This window comes from Euleptes europaea, chromosome 12 (genome assembly GCF_029931775.1).
Source record: "Euleptes europaea isolate rEulEur1 chromosome 12, rEulEur1.hap1, whole genome shotgun sequence".
Taxonomy (NCBI): Eukaryota; Metazoa; Chordata; class Lepidosauria; order Squamata; family Sphaerodactylidae; genus Euleptes; species Euleptes europaea.
In genome coordinates this window covers 62,237,003-62,254,470 of record NC_079323.1, presented here as the reverse complement: position 1 = coordinate 62,254,470, position 17,468 = coordinate 62,237,003, and the positions used below count along the sequence as shown (strand labels likewise).

At 44.7% G+C, this 17,468-nt stretch overlaps 1 protein-coding gene across 1 annotated transcript in view; it reads right to left on the bottom strand.

Annotated features, from left to right (window-relative positions):
* Nucleotides 1–8,996, bottom strand: part of SH3BGR (SH3 domain binding glutamate rich protein) — a 61,292-nt gene extending 52,296 nt beyond the window's left edge. Inside the window, exon 1 of the mRNA XM_056858292.1 lies at nucleotides 8,920–8,996. Coding sequence (XP_056714270.1) covers nucleotides 8,920–8,964 — 45 coding nt within the window. The 5' untranslated portion in view covers nucleotides 8,965–8,996. The remainder of the gene's footprint in view (nucleotides 1–8,919) is intronic.
* Nucleotides 8,997–17,468: the final 8,472 nt, after the last annotated feature.

Below are 17,468 nucleotides of genomic sequence, written 5' to 3'. Positions count from 1 at the left end.
GATCCAGCAAGTAACTTTCTCAAAAAAAGAGATAAGATTAGTCTGCGATGACTTGTTCTTGAGAAACCCATGCTGGCTCTTAGTAATCAGATCCATCCTTTCTAAATGCTCGACTGACTTTTTGATGATTTGTTCTAAGACTTTCCCAGGTACAGACGTCAAGCTGATAAGCCAGTATTTACCCGGATCGTCCTTTTTTCTCTTTCTTGAAGATGGGGACAACATTTGCCTCCCTCCAACCTTCTTGCACCTTGCCTGTTCTCCAAGAATTCTCAAAAACCATGGATAGAGGCTCAGAAATTACATCCAATAGTTCTTTAGTACCCTTGGATGCAATTCATCTGGGCCAGAGGACTTTGTTTCATACCTGAAAACCTTCCTGTAAGATTTCCAAATAGTTTTCCCTTCACATATCTATGTAAAGAAATGAGCTGTAAATCACAAAAGCTCATATTGAAATAAATGTTATTCTTTAAGGCAGGGGTGTCCAACCCTGTTCTTTGTAATTTTGAGAAGGTGTGGTGAACACCATCCCCCAAATGGCTGCAGTAGGAGACGGAGCCATCCCAAAATGGCTGCCGCAGAAGGTGGAGCCAAATGCAACACATCCCTTTTCACTTTGCAAAAGAATCACAGAAGGTGAATGTAAAGAAAAGCAACCTTGCTCTTCTTCTGATCACCAAACTTTGGTTCAGGCTGCGGCCTTCTATGTCTTCAATGTCTTGATATCAGACTAGGAGCTGATGACCAGCTCTCTCTCACAAACCATTCCCGTGGGAAACCATTTCCATTTCCCATGGGAAGCCACTTCACTTTGGGGGGAAAGGTGTGGAGACCGGAGGCATTGCCACCTCCACTTCAAAGCACCTCCATTTCAAAGCCTTCCTATTGTAAATCAGCTATCTGTTCTCTTGGTGACAATCCTGTTAGAAGCCTGACATCTCAAAAGCTTGAAGGAGCCCAGATGTTTTGTATTGCTGCAGAGATGCAAATACATCTGTAACTTCAAAAGGCCTAGAGGTGTCATGCCAAATATCTTACAAGTTTATTGCGTCCCCAACATCTCATTGGGTGGAATGGCCATCACCCAATGAGATGGGAGAGATAAATATGAACTCTGTTCTAATCAAAATCATGAAGCTTGGGAGGGGGACATGCTGGTCATGTCTCCAAGCGATCATCATCTTTTGGCAACCAGGAAGGACTGACGCTCTGCGTGTTAGGACCAAAACCTGGTTCTTGGTAACTATAAATCAACTAAAACCTTGCATTTGTTACTCTCTTGGAAACTTTGCCTATTTTGCCTGAAACTTAAAGAACTACTGTGAAGTTAGAGATTGCTAATATTTCTTGTTTTTTATGCTATCTGCCTCACAAATAATTTCCTTTCTGTAACGAGCACATTTTATTAAATAAACTTATAGACTTTATATTGAAGTCTGAGAAACCTTTTTTGGGTCTCAGGGCTAAATCCAAGTGCCTGAGTGTGTGTGTGTGTGAGAAACCACCTACCCTAGTGTTTTGTGGCAATAAGCCTCCCCTGGCAGAAGCTCTACTCTGCAGGGACGGTTTTTGCTTGTTTTGACTTTTGGGAAACTGGCTGGGGAAGAGTAGCTCTCAGCTCATCCCTGGGAAAGCCAGCCTTTTGGAATTGAGAGCTGGGGGCGATATACCTGTACTACGCTCAAAGGGGGAATCCTGGGGCACAGTAAGGAATTTGGGTTTCCTTAGGGAAACATTTGGTGACTTTGAACTACAGAGGAATCGGCCTGCTGGAGAGCAGACCGAGTCTTCTCGACAAGGCAGCAGAGTCTATCCGCATTGTGCTTTAGGGAGAGTCCTGAAGCCCAGTGGGGAGTTTGGCAACTTTTGACCCTTTTGCTGGAGGGCAGGCCGGACCTCCTTGACATGGTGGCAGCGGTGGGATCTGAATTGGGACCCTGAAAGGTTTCCTTAAATCAATTTTGTGCTGAGGTTGCAGCGTGAGGCACCTAGCAAGTTTTGTTATTTTTGGAAGTTTGAGTTAGGACAGCAAAGGCAATAGGCAGGCTGTCGTTTGAGAGCCAGGAGGAAAGCAACCTCGAGATGGTTGACCAGGCTGGCCTTTTGGAAGAAACGGTGGCCGAACCCACCATTTGGACTTACCCGAAGGAAGAGTGGGCAAGCCGCTGGAAGGAGAGGCGACTGCGTTTGAACGCCGATAACAACATTGGTGAGCGAACTCTGCCCAGCACCTTTGCCCTCTTCTCTGATACCTCGAGGGCCGGGAGCCCTGACCCTCTGGCCAGCAAGCGGTGCCCAGAGATGCTGATGGAAGAACCCCGGCGCCGACAGAGGCCAGACGAAGAGCTATGGCTGGAAATGCGATCAAACTGGGAACGCGAATGGGAGCAGCCTCGGAAACAGAAGGTGACCCATTACAGCCCAGATGTCTACTCTGGTGAGATTGGGAAGGGGAGAGAAGGGAGAGACCGAGCCCATTCCCCAATAGCCCAGCCCAGGGATGTAGAAGAGAGGGGGCGGCCCTGCCAGAGAGACTATGTTTGGAGGGAAGAGGAGAGGGAGTATTCCCCTCACCTCGACCGAGAGCGATCTTACCCTCTGGAATACAGAAGGGCGGGGGGGAGCCCCAGCAGTGGAACGCCTTCCCCAGAGCGGCACCGAGACCGGAGGAGGGGCGGCCTTGACGGCGGGAGGGAAGACTCTGAGCCCCCGAGGCGCCCACAGCGAGGGAGGAGGGGAAGGAGAGACTACTACACTTCGGATGAAGATGAGGATTTTTCTCCTTACCGGGCCCGATCCCAGAGGGACTCTCTTGCAACTTGGAGAGCCAACAAATCTTTGCTACCGCCGTACAAAGAGGGAAACGACCTCCTCACATATTTCTCCCTCTTTGAGGATTTTTGCCTGGATTTTTGTATACCTATGAGATATTGGATGAGGGTTTTGAGGGGTCAAGTCTCTGGGAGTCTCCTCGACCTCATGGGTAATTTGCCCCCCCATGAAATGCAGGACTATACCCGTTTCAAGAGGCTTGCACAGCAACATTTTGCCCTGTCTGCCGAGGCCTACCGCCAAGCTTTCAGGAAAATAGACCAGTCCACAACAGACACTTTCCCAGCCATGGCCTCGCGGTTATCCCGTAACTTTCAGCACTGGATAAGTGCTGAAAATGTGAAAACATTCCAGGGACTTACGGAGTTAATTCTTCTGGAGCAATTTTTTCGCTTGCTGCCGGGAGAGCTAGCAGCCTTGGTGAAGGATAGGAATCCAGTGACTTTAACAGAGGCTGCCAATTTGGCCAATCAGATGTGGATGCACCGACAAAAGGAGTTTGGACAACTTGGAATTCCCACCCGCAGCCCCGCGCACGAGCAGAGTAAGATGGGAAAGGGAGATAGGAAAGCAGCGGCGACCTCCCCTGTGAGAGCAGTTAACCCTCGCGTCTCTGTGGAATCCGGCCTGTGCTTCGTTTGTAAACAGAGGGGGCACAAGAAACTTGACTGCCCTGTCATGCAGGAACGGGAGGGGAGGAAATCTACACCCCCCACTCCTGCTCCAAGGATGCGTCTGATTGAACCCAGTCAACAACCTGCGGTGGGAGATTGGGAAGCTGAGATCGCTACAGAGAGCAGGGCGACGGCTTCAAGCGACCCAGCGAGACAGCGGCCTGCCGGGAAACAGCTGCCAGAAACTGCGCCTGCTGGGACATCTAGAGACTTAGAGACTGTGCGGATGGCGTTTATTGATTTTGGTTGTGAGTTGAAGGGGAATGATACGACGGTTGGGAGGGCATGTAACCCTGTGAGAAAGGGAGAAACAAGGGAGGTGGGGGAGAGAAATTCCTCTCCGGTGCTGACAGCCAGCTCTTCTCCTACAGCAGAGACTGGTGTGAACTCTTCCCTTGCAAATGCTGATGTTGTGGTTGAAAGAAAAGGAGCGGGGGATCCTTCTTTCCCAGTCTTGCGGCCAGAGGGCCCTGTACATTCTTCCCTTACAGGTGCAAATGATACACTTAAGGGGCATGAGATGCCGGAAAAGTCTTTACAGCTAAAAAACCCTGTACATCCCCTGGAACGATGCTATGGCAAATCCCTAGGATGCTAGAAATATCCTCTGCTTGCCAACCACCTGGAGAGTCAGAGGAGATGGGGCTAGATCCGGAGGTGAGAGACATATTAGCTGCTAGGCTGAATGTGATGGTGGAACAATTTGGGGCAGTAAATCCCAATTGGTTTGGGAGAACTGCAAGGATTAATCATGTAACTATTGCTGGGGAGGCCTTGCCTGTAAACACACAACCCTGCGGAGTGCCAACCCAACAGGGGTCAACGAAGGCTGAGGGAGGGGAAAGGAGGGGGGACATGGGACCCCATAAGCCTGCCAATTCCCCCTCGCATTCCTGTGCGGCTTTGACTCCTAATGATGAGGGTTTGACTCAACCCTGCATGAATTCTGGGCAACCTGATAAGCTGATGGCTGCTGACAACTTGCCTGTGCTGTGCCATGGATTAGCTCAACTGACGGATGGAGTTGCTGAAGGACCAAAGCAGTATTTTAATAAAGTTTCTGACACTCTTCCTGGTCCTGTTACCTTAAGGTCGTGTTTTGTGAGAGCTCTGAATTATTTTGTAAGCTAAGAGGTTTTAATCTTGTTTTCCCTTTTGTACTGTGTTATGATATTTTGAGTATACAGTCATGATTCTACTGTTTGACCTTGTTTTGCTTTCTGTATGTGATTTGTCTGCATCAGTATGATGCCATGAGTGTATGTGTTGCTCTAAGGCCTATATGCCTCATATGTGTTTTTGATAATAGCTTATGTTCCAATTTAGATGTTAGGTGATTTTGCTTGACTGTTGTAGTTTAGACCTTCTTTAAGATGAAACTCAGCTTACTTCTGTAGTTTCATCTCCCCGAAAGGGGAAGATGTAAAGAAAAGCAACCTTGCTCTTCTTCTGATCACCAAACTTTGGTTCAGGCTGCGGCCTTCTATGTCTTCAATGTCTTGATATCAGACTAGGAGCTGATGACCAGCTCTCTCTCACAAACCATTCCCGTGGGAAACCATTTCCATTTCCCATGGGAAGCCACTTCACTTTGGGGGGAAAGGTGTGGAGACCGGAGGCATTGCCACCTCCACTTCAAAGCACCTCCATTTCAAAGCCTTCCTATTGTAAATCAGCTATCTGTTCTCTTGGTGACAATCCTGTTAGAAGCCTGACATCTCAAAAGCTTGAAGGAGCCCAGATGTTTTGTATTGCTGCAGAGATGCAAATACATCTGTAACTTCAAAAGGCCTAGAGGTGTCATGCCAAATATCTTACAAGTTTATTGCGTCCCCAACATCTCATTGGGTGGAATGGCCATCACCCAATGAGATGGGAGAGATAAATATGAACTCTGTTCTAATCAAAATCATGAAGCTTGGGAGGGGGACATGCTGGTCATGTCTCCAAGCGATCATCATCTTTTGGCAACCAGGAAGGACTGACGCTCTGCGTGTTAGGACCAAAACCTGGTTCTTGGTAACTATAAATCAACTAAAACCTTGCATTTGTTACTCTCTTGGAAACTTTGCCTATTTTGCCTGAAACTTAAAGAACTACTGTGAAGTTAGAGATTGCTAATATTTCTTGTTTTTTATGCTATCTGCCTCACAAATAATTTCCTTTCTGGCAGGCACCAGAAGGGCACCTTGGGCACCTTGTTGGGGAACCCAGCTTAAGGTGTCATGGGATTTTTGTTCTAATATCATGTCGTCATACATTTAATGCCTATGGCTGACTGAAAGTATACCCCTCGGTATAGGTTTCAGCCATGTCCACATTCTTTCACCATGGAAACCAGATGTGAAAAGAAATTCCTTTTATAGCAGTAACCCCTTACTGCCCCAGATATCTGACACTTCAAAATTAAATGCCATTTTATACTAATTTCAGAAATGTTTCTCCTTGCTCCTAATTATTGATTACTCAAATGTTTTAAATGTTAGTCAAATAAATTTACTTTGTATGACAGAAAAAACAAATGTTCATCCAATTTAACTTCAGAAGTAAGTCTTAAACCAACACTTACAACGCATTCCTGAGAGGAATGAGGGCGCCGAGCTTAGGAGGCAACCCAGCAGTGTTGCCTCCGCCCGGCGCCAAAATTCCATGCAACCCACATAGGGTTGCACGGGAGATGTGGGATATCTCGCTAAAAATAAATCTCGCTAAAAGGTGGCATATCTCGCTAAAAATAAAAGGGGGCGTTTCCAAGCCGAAATGGCTCAGGAGGCCGCCCCGGGAACGCCTCCAGGGGCGCCATTATGCTCTGGGAACGCCTCCTGGGGTGCCGGAATGCCTCCCGGGTCGCCACCGCGGCCTGTGCTGGCATCTGGCTTCCGGCAGGAGGCTCCGGCAGCATCCAGTCCTAGTGCTGCTGCAGCAGCGGCCGGGGACCGGCTTCCGGACCTGCATTCCGGCACTGGGGCCACCAAGTGCCTTCCAAAGGCCTTTCAGCGCAACCGCCAGTGCATCTCAGGAATGCGCTGTTAATATGTTTGCTTGATACTTAAATCCATTCATTTCCATGTTTTGGAATAAGGGTCCAATCGGTTTCTATCCAGGTTTTTCAGTTCAAATGATCATGTGTTGTTTAGGATATCTTTTAAAATATTACTGCAGCAAGGGTGACAGTTTGGCTTTTTACCCTTTAGTTACTATTTTTGTGTATTATGTTATATGTTATATAACATAAGATTTATTTGCGGCCCTTGGCCAGATAAAACAAGATACATGGACTAAAATGGTCTTACCAACAAAGGTTTACTGTTTGAGTCTTGTCACTTAAAAAAATAAAATAAATAATATCCAAGTTACATTATGTTATGTATATTATTGTCTGTATTGCACTGTTGCAAATGAACACTTTTTGTATTGGATTGTTTTCCTGTTGTTTACAACAAACAAAATGCTTTCAATACGTGTATTTTAATTATTTTAAATTTATTGTGTACACTCAAGTGTGAGCAAAAGTTGGAAAATAAACACATGAAGCTCCTTTATACTGAATCAAATAACTGTCTACTTTGACTGGAAGCAGTGTTCCAAGATCTCAGATGGAAGTCTTTCACATCACCAACCACCTGATCCTTTTAGATGAAAAGGCTGGGGATTGAACCTGGGACCTTCTGTATGCAAAGCAGATGTTCTAGCACTCAGCCATAGCCTCCTCCAATGGTATATATGTTTTATAAACAGACATATACACATCCTAATAGCCTTAAAGCTATTGAGTCTATTACGACTTATACCTATTGGTTTCAATGGACATGTTTTACTCTGTACTGAATTATGGTTATAGTGGTCAAAATGTACCTATACTGTAGTTTTAAAAAGGAAGAAGATATAGAATTGGGAGATTTGCATGACATAGTATAGATTACAATAAAATAAAATATTTGTTTAAACAGGGTCCATATGTCTATGATGAATGAAAGTTTACAATAGCCAGAGGCTTAAAGGGATACTTTCCCTCTGAAACCAGAGCGTGAGAGCCTACCTACTCCATATGAAGATGCTCCTTGCTTGATTTTTACTCCTACTTGAACACACACTAGTGAGCCAGTAAATGGCTTGCTGAGCTTCTCACATTTATGACTTTATTCTGATTGTGGCCATAACACTGATCATATAACCAGCGGCAGTTTCAATTCCAGTTGCAATTCTATACGTAGCCAGTTACCGCAATAGCTATAAGCAGTGTTTGCAACTACTGTGGGGGTATGCAGAAGTCAGTATAATCGTGCCACGAATGAGAAGGAAATGGCTTGTGAATACACAAACAGAGATGCCACACCTTTACACCAATGGCAATATTGGATGTACATGGAGCCCACTGGGAGCTTTGGGAGACTTGTCCTTGTGTATATTAAATGCAACTTGCCCAGGAAAGGTAATAACCTTTTTTCTTCTAATCATTTTCATTCCTTCTTCTCTGGAAATTTCTTGAGGTTGTGTGAGAGTGAGCCAATTACCAGTTACCAACTACACAGTTATGTGCAAGCAGCAGCTAGGTTGTTTAGAAGTGTCTCTGTGCCGGATTGCTGAGGCAGGACTGCAATTTGAGCTCATGTGGGAACTGGATATAAAAGGAAACAGTTCTTTCCCAGTTCCCACTGTCCAATCTTCTCTTTGCATGTCCTTTGCTCGCTCAGAACATAACGGTTCTGATCACTCACAGAAGCTATGTCCCAAACTCTTACGGAATTACAATATACAAATTTGTACATTAAACTTGAAAAGTTTTTAAAGATAAAATTTTCTCAATGCTTTATAGGTTTTCTTTTTTTGGTAATCTGTACTCCTTATCTAACAAATATTTCCCAAAATAAAGGGTAAGAGTGTTTTCTTCCACTGCAACCAAACTAGCTCTTTTTCTCCAATAACAACAATAACAAACCTCAAAATGCAGGTAACATTTGTGAAACGTACTAAAATTAAATAATATTTATACGTAAGTATGCGAATGCAAAAAAATCACATTGCTTCTGCATACTTCTTTCCATACTGAGTCTTTTGTAAAAATAACTGAGTCTTGTGGCATGAAGACAAACATACATTGTAGTGTTAGGTTTTGTGGACTAATGCATGAAGTTGCCACACATTTACAGTGCAATCCTAAACAGTTATACCCTTCTAAACCAACTGACTTCAACGGATTTAGAAGGGTGTAACTCTGTTTAGGATTGCAATGTAACATAGAAACTTTTCTGAAATCTGTAAAAAATAAATTCTGTTTTTCCTTTTTCACACTATACGATCTTGTGGTAAGTAACTCTACCACGCCCCTTAGTTAAAAAGTACTCCAAAAGCTTCTGGAAGCTCATAGATACGCATGCACTGCAAACGTAAATCACATGAAAATACCTACCGCTGTAGACCCTGAGGACGTTGCTACGAACACTTTGATCACCATTTTGATGACAGCCACAGGGAACTAACAGCCCCCAGCACGCCTGCTGTATCGAGTAGTCACGAGAACAAGAACAGTGACCCAGGCATGCAGCCGCTCGGCAAGCTGAGAGAAGAATCCCAACTGAATATCCACTTCACATCAGTCTGCCTGGAGCCCTGTCATTCCTCCCTTCTCTAGTTCATTGGTTCTTGGGTATTTTGGGAACAGGCCAAGCCACAAGGCGATTGGCTGGTAACAGTATCCGTTGCGGAGGGACTGACACCTGCCCCCAGACTCATCACTTTAGAGTGACCGGTGACAGCCCTAAAAAGGCAAGGGACAGTAACACACCAATCAGGCAGGGCAAGAGGAGAAGAGGGGGTGCCGGGAGAGGAGAGTTCATTGCTAGAAGAGTTCACAATACAGGGCTATGTTTAACAGTCCTCCCCACCCCTCATTCAGCTTCTAGAATTCAATTATTTGTAAAGCCCCTTGTCAAAACAAAATGCTTCAGGCTGAATGTTCTGCATAGAAAACTGGACAAAAACTTTATTTTCCCCTTTATAAAAAAAAGTATGAAGTAACTACAGTGAAAACCACCACCACCCCCTCAGTATACTGCTCCAGTTATTGGATTTTAAGGTAGCTTGTATATCAGGGTCCACATTAACACAGGAAACTGAGTCAGACTTTTGGTCTGTCAGACTCAGTATTGTTCACTATGATCGGCGTCAGCATTCCAGTGGTCTCAAGTCTTTTACATCATTTGCTACTTGGTCCTTATAACTAGAGATGTGAGAGATTGGACTTGGGGCTTCCTGCAGATGTTCTACCACAGAGGCATCCTTTTTGCAGCACAGTGACCCTTGATGCAGCCTGGAATCCATGGCACCATCTCATCTAATGAAATCTGCAACACCTCCTGCGCTCCATTTAAAGCTGCTTTTAACCATGTACTGGAGGCTTTGTCATCATGACCCAAAATATCTCCCCCCATTTGTTTATGAGAAGAGTCACTGGAAAAGACCGTCATGTTAGGAAAAGTTGAGGGCAGCAGGAAAAGAGGAAGACCCAACAAGAGATGGATTGACTCAATAAAGGAAGCCACAGCCCTCAATTTGCAAGATCTTTGCAAGACCTGAGCAAGGCTGTCAAAGATAGGACATTTTGGAGGACTTTGATTCAAAGAGTTGCCATGAGTCGGAAGCGATTTGATGGCACTTAACACACGCACACACACACACACACACACACACACACCCCATTTGTTTATGCTACTGGAAGGCTGCTTACTACTTTACATTTTAGTTGGTCCCTAACAAATGTATTACACTCCTCTTGCTTTAAGTATTTTTTTTAATGGGCCCACATAGTTGTTTGCAGTTTTTATGATTTTCAGTATGTCAGTTGAGTCAGATTCTTTGCCCTAATTCAGATGAAAAACAGATTAGATTGTCCAGACCGAAAGCACTCCTGTGCAATATTTATTTGCTTCATTCATAATCTGCCTCTCTGATGTCTTCCACATGGGGATGGCATTTTGTAGTTTCCTTGTGGTTGCCAAACTCCAGGTGGGGCCTAGAGTTCTCCCAGAATTACAACAGATCTCCAGAAGACCAAGATCAGCTCCCTTGGGGAAAATGGCAGCTTTGGATGGTGGACTCCATAGGGGCTGTGGCTCAGTGGTAGAGCATCTGCTTGGCATGCAGAAGGTCCCAGGTTCAATCCCTGGCATTTCCAGTTAAAGGGACTAGGCAAGTAAGTGATATGAAAGGCCTGAGACCCTGGAGAGCTGCTTCTGGTCTGAGTAGACAATATAGACGCTGATGGACCAAGGGTCTGATTCAGTATAAGGCAGCTTTGTATCCATGATATTGCCTCTGAGCTCTCTCACCTCCCCAAACCCTAATCTCCTAGGCTCCACCCCCAAATCTTCAGGAATTTCCCAACCTGGAGTTGGCACCTTAGGTTTCCCCACTGCCGGGGCGCTGCAGATAAAATGCAGCAGTAATGGGGTTTCCACATGAGTTTTCCCTGCAGGTTCCCTGCCCCAGTCCCCCAGCAGCAGCCACCACCACCTACTGGACAATGGGGCTTTTGCAATTTAATAAATAAATTAGCACTAGAATACTGTTATATTGATATACCATTGTAACTTTAGGTGTATCAGGTTCTCTGAATTTCCAACTTCATTTCTCTTTTTAAAAAAGTAAATGTCTAACCCCTTCTCTTTGATGATATGCCCTTTTCTTCATATCTCCACAAAGCAAGGGGTTAGAAGCTTAAAAAAAGCTGAAAATTCAGAGAACCTACTACACCTATTGTTACAACAGTATATAGATATAATGGTATTCTAGGTTCCTTTTTTTTTAAGTTCCCAGGTAGCAGGGAGAGAAAATGGATGCAGGGAGGGGGGGCAGGGTCAGGGAAAATGTCTTACCATAGGGACTGGAAAATGCTATTTTTTTCTACTCAAACACCAGCCATTCAGGCTTTACTGCAATCTTTCCCAAAACTTCTAAGCAAAGCAGGTTTAAGAAAGATCAGAGAAAAGCCAGGGAAACCACCGGAGGTGCACAAATGCACCACGATGGTGTAGGGAAATGGTGTAGCACAGTGGTTCCCAAACATTTTGGGCCACCGCCCCCTTGGTTCCACAAACTCAACCCCAGCGCCCCCTACCCTATCCAACAACACAATAGAAGGGACCCACCTCTAACGCCCCCTTGCTGCCCCCTTGTCTCTTAGTGCCCCCCAGGTAATCCCACCGCCCCTCAGGGGGTGGTACTGCCCACTTTGGGAACCACTGGCAGTACCACCCCTGGGGGGCAGTGGGATTACCTAGGGGGGCACTAAGAGGCAAGAGGGCAGCAGAGGGGCGCTAGAGGTGGGCCCCTTCAACTGTGTTGTTCACTAATTTACAATAGATCAAGCTATGGCACCATGCTGGCAAATTTGGTGGAAACGATCAGAATTTTCCCCCAGACTTTGAAGAGCTGGTACAACTGGATCAAGTTCGTCAGTTTTGTTGAATAAATTTCAGCTAAAAAGTTTTAATTTGATTTTGAATCAATGTGCAATTAATTGGTTACTGTTTTGAAATCTTGTTGTTACTATCTTCTTTAGTGAGTCATGCAAACCCCTATTTTGAATAATGCTTTTTATAGGATAGGGTAGGGGGGCGCTGGGGCTGAGTTTGTGGAACCAAGGAGGCAGTGGCCCAAAAAAAGTTTGGGAACCACTGGATAACCAGAACGGGAGATTCAAGGTGGATGCAATAAAGACAGTATGATACATACCAATAAACAGTGTACTAAAACTTGATTAAAGGTAAAGGTAAAGGTCCCCTGTGCAAGCACCGGGTCATTCCTGACCCATGGGGAGACGTCACATCCCGATGTTTTCTAGGCAGACTTTGTTTTGCGGGGTGGTTTGCCAGTGCCTTCCCCAGTCATCTTCCCTTGTTGTGTTTTCTTCTTTGAGAGACAGGGATGTGGTGGGGACATTAAAAACATAAGCGTAGCCGCGTTGGATCAGACCAGGTGGGTCTATCTACTTCAGCATCCTTTCCCCCACTGTGGCTGACAAGATGCTCCAAGAAAGTCTACAAGGAGGACACAGAGGCCAGATCTTTCCTGTGCTGTTGCCCCACCCCAAGCATCAGCATTCAGAGAGAGTTCTTCTGAACTTGGAGGTTTGCATTTGGTCACTGCGGCTAATAGCTGTTGCTGTACCTTTCCTCCACAAAACTATCTGGTCCCCTTTTAAAGCCAGAGTAGCTAAGTGACATCACCACATTCTGGATTCTCTTCTCCAGGCCTGTGAAATGGAGAAAGGCATTTTAAAAGGTAAAGGTAGTCCCCTGTGCAAGCACTGGGTCATTACTGACCCATGGGGTGACGTCACATCCTGACATTTACTAGGCAGACTTTGTTTGCGGGGTGGTTTGCCAGTGCCTTCCCCAGTCATCTTCCCTTTACCCCCAGCAAGCCTGGGGACTCATTTGACCGACCTCGGAAGGATGGAAGGCTGAGTCCACCTTGAGCCGGATACCTGGAATCGACTTCCGTTGGGATCGAACTCAGGTCGTGAGCAGAGCTTTTGACTGCAGCACTGCAGCTTTACCACTCTGCGCCATGGGGCTCCTAAAACTTGATTACATAATTAAAAACAATAAAATAAATAAACAAATCCAATAAATAAAAAAGAGAACTATCTAAATGTTAATTCCCAGTGGGTAACCGTGTTAAGTCTGTCTGCAGTGGTAGAAAAGGGCCAGAGTCCAGTAAACCCCTTAAAGACTAACAAAAATATTTTCTGGCAGGGTAGGAGCTTTCGTGAGCCACAGCTCCTACCCTGCCAGAAAATATCTTTGTTAGTCTTTAGTCTATTTTAGTCTTTTTTTAAAGACTATTTTAGTCTTTTTTAAAGACTATTTTAGTCTTTAGTTAGTCTTTTGTTAGTCTATTTAGATAGAATTCGTGAGACGTGACAGCTCATACCCTGCCAGAAAATATCTTTGTTAGTCTTTAGTCTATTTTAGTCTTTTTTTAAAGACTATTTTAGTATTTTTTAGTCTTTTTTAAAGACTATTTTAGTCTTTAGTTAGTCTTTAGTTAGTCTATTTAGATAGAATTCAAGCTCCTACCCTGCCAGAAAATATTTTTGTTAGTCTTTAAGGGGCGACTGGACTCTGGCCCTTTTCTATCTAAATATTAAGACATTAAAATTACAGTTTCCAAATCGTTTTCTAAAAAAAGAGTCCTCTTGAAGAACTCTGTTTTATTCGACCTTTCTATAGCAAACGCCCTATTCATGTTCCTAAGGCCTCGTTGTGGTAAACCACGGGAAGGCCCGGCCCTGCCGAACGGCCCTTCCCGAAGCCCTACAGGGGGGGGGGTTCCCCTGGAAACCAGCGCCCTCGCCCCGCTTTTGCCCTGCTTACGGGCCTACAAGTCCCATGAGCCTCCGCGACGTTCCTCGGCTGCCATAGCAACGGGGACCTGACAACAGCCTCTGCCGCCGAGGTTTTCAAACGTGCCAGGTAACGTGAGCGGAGCGGGCGGGGCTGGAAACCCCTTTCTGCGCGCGGGAGGAGGAGGAGCAGGAGGGGAGCTTCAGTTGAGCGGAGGCCTCCAACGGCCGGGGGGTGGGGGTGGGGTGGGGGTGGGGTGGGGACAGCGTGATGGTTACGTGGGAGAGGGTCGAAAGGGCGTTCGCTCTCGGCTTGGCCGTTGAGTCGAGCTCGATCCACTTAGTGGCGAGACCCCGTAGGGTTGGGGTGCGGCTTTTCTCTTACTGTTGTCCCGTAGTTCCCAGCGGGCAGCCGTGTTAGTCGCCCTGCAGGTGGAGAAAAGGGCCAGAGGCCAGGAGCCCCTTAAAGACTCCCAAAAATAGTTTCTGGCAGGGTGGGAGCTTTCGTGAGCCACAGCTCACTTCTTCAGATACTGAATCTGAAGAAGTGAGCTGTGGCTCACGAAAGCTCCTACCCTACCAGAAAATATTTTTGGGAGTCTTTAAGGGGCTACTGGCCTCTGGCCCTTCTATCTACCTATCTATCCATCTATCTATCCATCTATCCATCCATCTATCCATCCATCCATCTGTAGTCCATCTATCTATCTATCTATCTATCTATCTATCTAATCTATCAGTAGTCCATCTATCTATATCTATCTATCAGTAGTCCATCTATCTATATCTATCTATCAGTAGTCCATCTATCTATCTATCTATCTATCTATCTATCTATCTATCCATCTATCCATCTATCTATCCATCTATCTATCCATCTATCCATCCATCTGTAGTCCATCTATCTATCTATCTATCTATCTATCTATCTATCTATCTATCTGTAGTCTATCTATCTATCTATCTATCAGTAGTCCATCTATCTATCTATCTATCTATCTATCTATCTATCTATCTATCTATCTATCTATCTATCTATCTATCTATCTATCTCTATCAGTAGTCCATCTATCTATCTATCCATCTATCCATCCATCTATCCATCTATCTATCCATCTATCCATCCATCCATCTATCCATCCATCTATCTATCTATCCATCCATCTATCTATCCATCCATCTATCTATCCATCTATCCATCCATCTATCTATCTATGTATCTCTATCAGTAGTCCATCTATCTATCTATCTGTCTGTCTGTCTGTCTGTCTATCTCTATCAGTAGTCCATCTATCTATCTGTCTGTCTATCTATCTGTAGACTGTCTATCTATCTATCTATCTATCTATCTATCTATCTATCTATCTATCTGTAGTCTGTCTATCTATCTATCTATCTATCAGTAGTCTGTCTATCTATCTATCTATCTATCTATCTATCTATCTGTAGTCCATCTATCTATCTATCTGTCCATCTATCTATCTATCTATCTATCTATCTATCTATCTATCTATCTATCTATCTATCAGTATTCTGTCTGTCTAGCTAGCTATCTATCTATCTCACAGTGGGTAGCCTTGTTAGTCTGTCTGCGGTAGTAGAAAAGGGCAAGAGGATAGTAGCCTCTTAAAGACTAACAAGAATATTTTCTGGCAGGGTAGGAGCTTTCGTGAGCCGCAGCTCACTTCTTCAGTTATCTGAAGGGCAAGAGTCCAGTAGCACCTTAAAGACTAACAAAAATATTTTCTCGTGAGCTCACACTGTGGCTCACGAAAGTTCATACCCTGCCAGAAAATATTTTTGGTAGTCTTTAAGGTGCTGCTGGACTCTTGCTCTTTTCTACTATTGTCCCATAGTCCCCGCAGCGGAGAAGCGCGTGAGTGTGCAGGGGTGATGTACACATCTTCATGGTTCACTGAGGTCATGCAGAGCACCTCTTCCTAAATTATACACCTGGTTTTTTAAAAAACACTTTTCACCGTATGCAGTAACTAGATCCTTCTGAATGTTTCAGTTAGCATTTTGACTTTGTCAGAAGTCCTTTGATAATATGTGTGCCTGTCTTTTCCATCTCCTTTTGGGTTATTTCTTCCCCCCGCCCTCTTTAGGTAGTCCCCTGTGGAAGCACCGGGTCATTCCTAACCCATGGGGTGACGTCACATCCTGACATTGACTAGGCAGACTTTGTTTGCAGGGTGGTTTGCCAGTGCCTTCCCCAGTCATCTTCCCTTTACCCCCAGCAAGCTGGGCACTCATTTGAATGACCTCGGAAGGATGGAAGGCTGAGTTAACCTTGAGCTGGCTATCTGAAACCCACTGCTGCATATTATCCTGGCCCGGTTTTTGTTCCATTGTCCTGTTTAACTTTTCCCTGCTCTTCCCCCGAGTTTTTCTGACATTACAAATATATTTCACAGCCTTTTATTTTCTGCTGCCAAGCCTTTCTAAAATGAAGATCGACTCATTTTCATTGTGTCCTTTATCTACACATTGACCATCGTGGTAAGCATGTTTTAAAAGGTGTTAAAATAAATGCATAAAATTCAGGATCTCGGATTCTTTGTGGGCTTCTGCAGTAGCAAGAAATATTAACCTAAGAAGAGCCATGCTGGATCAGACCAAAGGCTCACCTAGTCCAGCATTCTGTTCACCCACTGGCCAACCAGCTGACTCTGGGAAGCCCACAAAGAGGAAGACTGCAACAGCATACTCCTGCCTGTGCTCCCCAGCAACTGATTTAAAGAGGCATACTACCTCTGATACTGGAAGAGTAGATATCATTCATAATTAGTAGCCACTGATAGCCCAGTCCTCCATTAATTTGTCCACTCCCCTTTTAAAGCCTTCCAAGTAGGCAGCCATGACCATATCTTGTGGCAGTGAGTTCCACAACTTAACTATACATTGTGTGAAGAAATACTTGCTTTGGTCTGTCCTGAATCTCCCACCCTTCAGCTTCAGTGGATGACCCCGGGTTATAGTGTTATGGGAGAGGGAGAAAAGTTTCTCCCTCTCCAATCTCTCCATACCATGCATAATTTTATAAATCTCTATCAGGTCTCTCCTTACTCGCCTTCTTTCTAGGCTAAACAGCCCTAAGCATTTTAATTGATCCTGATAGGGAAGCTGCTCTAGCCCCCTGATCATTTTGGTCAATCTTTTCAGTACCTTTTCAGGCTCTACAGTATTCTTTTTCAGGTGTGATGACCAAAACTACACAATATTCCAAGTGTGGTCTCACCATAGATTTGTATAAGGTCAATACGATAGCAGCAGTTTTATTCTCTATTGTCTAATTATGGCCAGCATGGAATTTGCCTTTTTCACAGCAGCTGCACATTGGGTTGACATTTTCGTTGAGCTATCCACTACCACCCCAAGGTCCCTATCTTGATCTGTTGCTGCCAGCTCAGATCCCATCAAATGTGAGGTTGGGATTTTTTGCTCCAATATTTATCACTTTATACTTGCTCACGTTGAATCTTATTTGCCATTTTAATGCCCGTTTCCCTAGTTTGAAGAGATCCTTTTGGAGCTCTTCACAATCCATTTTTGTCTTAACCACTCTAAATAATTTGGTGTCATCTGCAAACTTGGCTTCCCCACTACTC